Here is a 3,043-nt window from a genome sequence, read left to right on the forward strand (position 1 = left end):
CCAGGTTACTTTTTTGAGTGAAAGGTGGCACTAGCTGATGGGACATTGGAAAAATAAGAATGAACTAGAATGTCCCACACAGACCAGACATATGACCAACAAACTTGACCCTCATGGGCTGATGGCCCGGGTGGAGAAATTATTGTTTCTCTGGAAGCTCATATCCTGAGGAAGGAGGAGTGGGTGTGATATGATGGAACATTCTGTGATTATGAACTCCATATTTGGGAATGTAGGTGGAGGTAGACTTGGATTTTCTGTTTATTCATGTGGATTAAAGTGAGAGCTCGGAATGCTGATAGCATCAAAACTCTGGCTCATCTTGAAGGATTCTGTGTGACACAGATTACGGGACAAAGAAATCCTGCTGCCTATTTTCTTGAGAAGTCTGTAAACATGAAGCTGTTTCTGGTTCTCATTATTCTGCTGTTTGAGGTACCAACAGGTAACTTGTCCAAATGTACCATGAAATCCTAGGAGATGTTACTGTCCATAGGGATGGGGTCAGAGTATTCAAGATTGTTGGTATCTTGCCAATATCATAGAAAGTATCCTGGGTGCCTGACTTAAGTCTGTGTCTTAGAAGAGAGCATCTAGGGATGTAAAAATAGATCAGGGCCATACGCTCGGAAGTCCTGTCCAAAGGTAAATATGAGCCCATTATCTAAAATTATCTTTATAATGTACAACAAAATTTTCACCCAGGAACCTGGCCATCTCTTTTTCCATTCATTCATGTTTGGTCTATACTACAGCAGTAAGGAGAACAGGACAAGCTTTGGAGTCACATAGATGTGAAGTCAAAATATGTCTTCATCAGAGACTAGTTGTCTGAATGAGCTAATACTCCCTTTGAATCTCAGTTTCCTCATCTGTTAAGTGAGTATAATGGCTAAATTTTATAATAATTGTATTTCATGTGAGGATTACATGAGTTTACAAATGTGAAGCACCAAGTTCATGGTAGGAGCTCTGTCAGTGAGAGTTCCCTTCTCCCTTGCCACTGTAGGAAGGCATATGGTCTTTTTGGAGCTCTAAAAATACCTTTCTAACCTTCAAAGATGCTCCCTGGTTCTGGAATTTAAGATAGGGAGTACTTTGTGTTCGTTCTCCATCTTTATTCCATGAGCTTGTATACAGGGGCAAATAAAGAACTGAAAACAGAAGATTTAGGACCTCAATGCAATACTCCATATAGATGACAATTTGGATCTCTAGGAAAAAAAGGTATACATGGAATTGAGTTTGATCCCTGGGCAACACATTATTCTGAGACCAAAAAGAGGATGGAGAGAGGAGTGAGGGGTGGGGGAGAGAGTGCAAGTGAGCAAGTGAGGTGGGGAGCAGGTTATGGAGAAGTTATAAAGGTTGAATAAGGGAAGAAGTTCTCAACAGCATTTACTGCTGAGACCCATGAAGTCTTGGTAGAGGGAGATTGCTGCTTCCCGTGTCAGTGTGAAACCCACTGACTGTTATACTCTTAAAAGTTAATTTGGTTTTTAATAGTGCCATGGTGACAAGTTGGTACTCTCTGAGGACACTGGACTGAGTAGGACTGAGGGAGTGCTGACTTCGGAGCATAGAAGATAGAGTCAGATTTGCCAGGATCCTAGGGGTTGAATATAGCTTCATTCAAGAACCATAAATTGTGCTCTTTCTTCACTTTTGTCATATAAGTTCTAATGTTCTCAGATCCAGTTGTGCATTGGCTAGGAGCTGGAGTTTTGAATGTCCTTAATTTAGTATATTTTTCAAGGGGGAGGCTCTGAGCTTTCCCATATTAGCATAAAGTTTACTCTGGGACCACAGGAGGCCATAAGCATGTGGAGAATCACTCACCTTTTCCAGTCTGCTTCAGGAACTAATCTGGGTTCAATGTTGTTTCTTGTGCACAGATGCCGTGCGACCCAAAAAATGCTTTAACAATATAGCAGGCTACTGCAGGAAGAAATGTGAAATGGGGGAAATATCTGAAATATCATGTCTAAATGGGAAATTATGTTGTGTTAATGAAGGCAGAAACAAAAAACAGGAGGAAGCCAAAGATGTACTTCAGTTTCCATTGCTGTCCGATCAGAAGCTGGACTATGTCATTTTACCCACCATCACAGTTTTCACAATCCAACCGTAAATCAAGTGCTTGCTCCACTGGTCTCTACTCTTCCTAAATCAAAAGTGCCACCTAATACAACAGGCTGGGGCAAGAGATTTATCTACTTCTTTCTGTGACCTTAATTCTCTACGTAATAAAGTCCTATGCTTCTCTGAATTTATTTATTAATGTATTCACTCACTTTTTTGAACACTTCAAACATAAATGAATAGTTAGTCATGTTCTGGGCATTATACTAGTAAGATGGGTGATATAGGGATGAAGTGAACATGTTGGTGGAGGTAGAAGTTAGCCCCTCCCTTTTTATAGCATTTCAGGTATTACTCCTACTTTTAATGAAGTTTCTTATATCTAAGCAGATCTGAATGTCCCAACTTTGTGTGTGTAGGGACAAGTACAGAAGGTTATTCTGACAAGCAAGATTTCATTAGAGAAAGGCAAGATATTTGAACCTTTTTATACCGTTTATTGGGGCAGGTCTAATGGACAATAATGTCAGCTGGTGATAATTCCAATACTTCATTTGAAGCTCATTTAATATGCATGCTTCATTTCCTTTTTTAGTAGCATTTTGAACAACCAGTTGACACTTTTTTTAAGGTGAATATTACTCTTAGGATCTTTGAAATCATTATATACTCTGTTTGTTTCAATAGTGTAAAATTTATAAACTTTCTGCTGTAAGATGAATAAGGTCAGAGGATCTAGGGTAAAATATAATGACTATAGTTAAAACACTCTATTTTATAATTGAAATTTGCTAGGAGAGTAGTACTTAAATGATCTCACCACCCCTCACCCCCACCCCACTAATAAAAAAGAGAGAGAAAGATAAATATATGAGGTGATGACTGTTAATTAACTAGATGGAGGAGTCATGTATATCAAATCACCACAATATACACTTTAAATATCTTAATTTTGTAAAGT

The 3,043-nt window shown here is 38.8% G+C and overlaps 1 protein-coding gene across 1 annotated transcript; it reads left to right on the forward strand.

The window, feature by feature from the left end:
• The first annotated feature begins 396 nt into the window (after positions 1-396).
• DEFB128 (defensin beta 128) lies at positions 397-2,131 on the forward strand. Its single transcript, XM_015596885.1, has 2 exons — positions 397-445; positions 1,896-2,131. The coding sequence occupies exons 1-2, from the start codon at positions 397-399 to the stop codon at positions 2,129-2,131; spliced, it is 285 nt and encodes a 94-aa protein (XP_015452371.1).
• Positions 2,132-3,043: the final 912 nt, after the last annotated feature.

This window comes from Pteropus alecto, unplaced genomic scaffold (genome assembly GCF_000325575.1).
Source record: "Pteropus alecto unplaced genomic scaffold, ASM32557v1 scaffold45, whole genome shotgun sequence".
NCBI classification, from domain to species: Eukaryota; Metazoa; Chordata; class Mammalia; order Chiroptera; family Pteropodidae; genus Pteropus; species Pteropus alecto.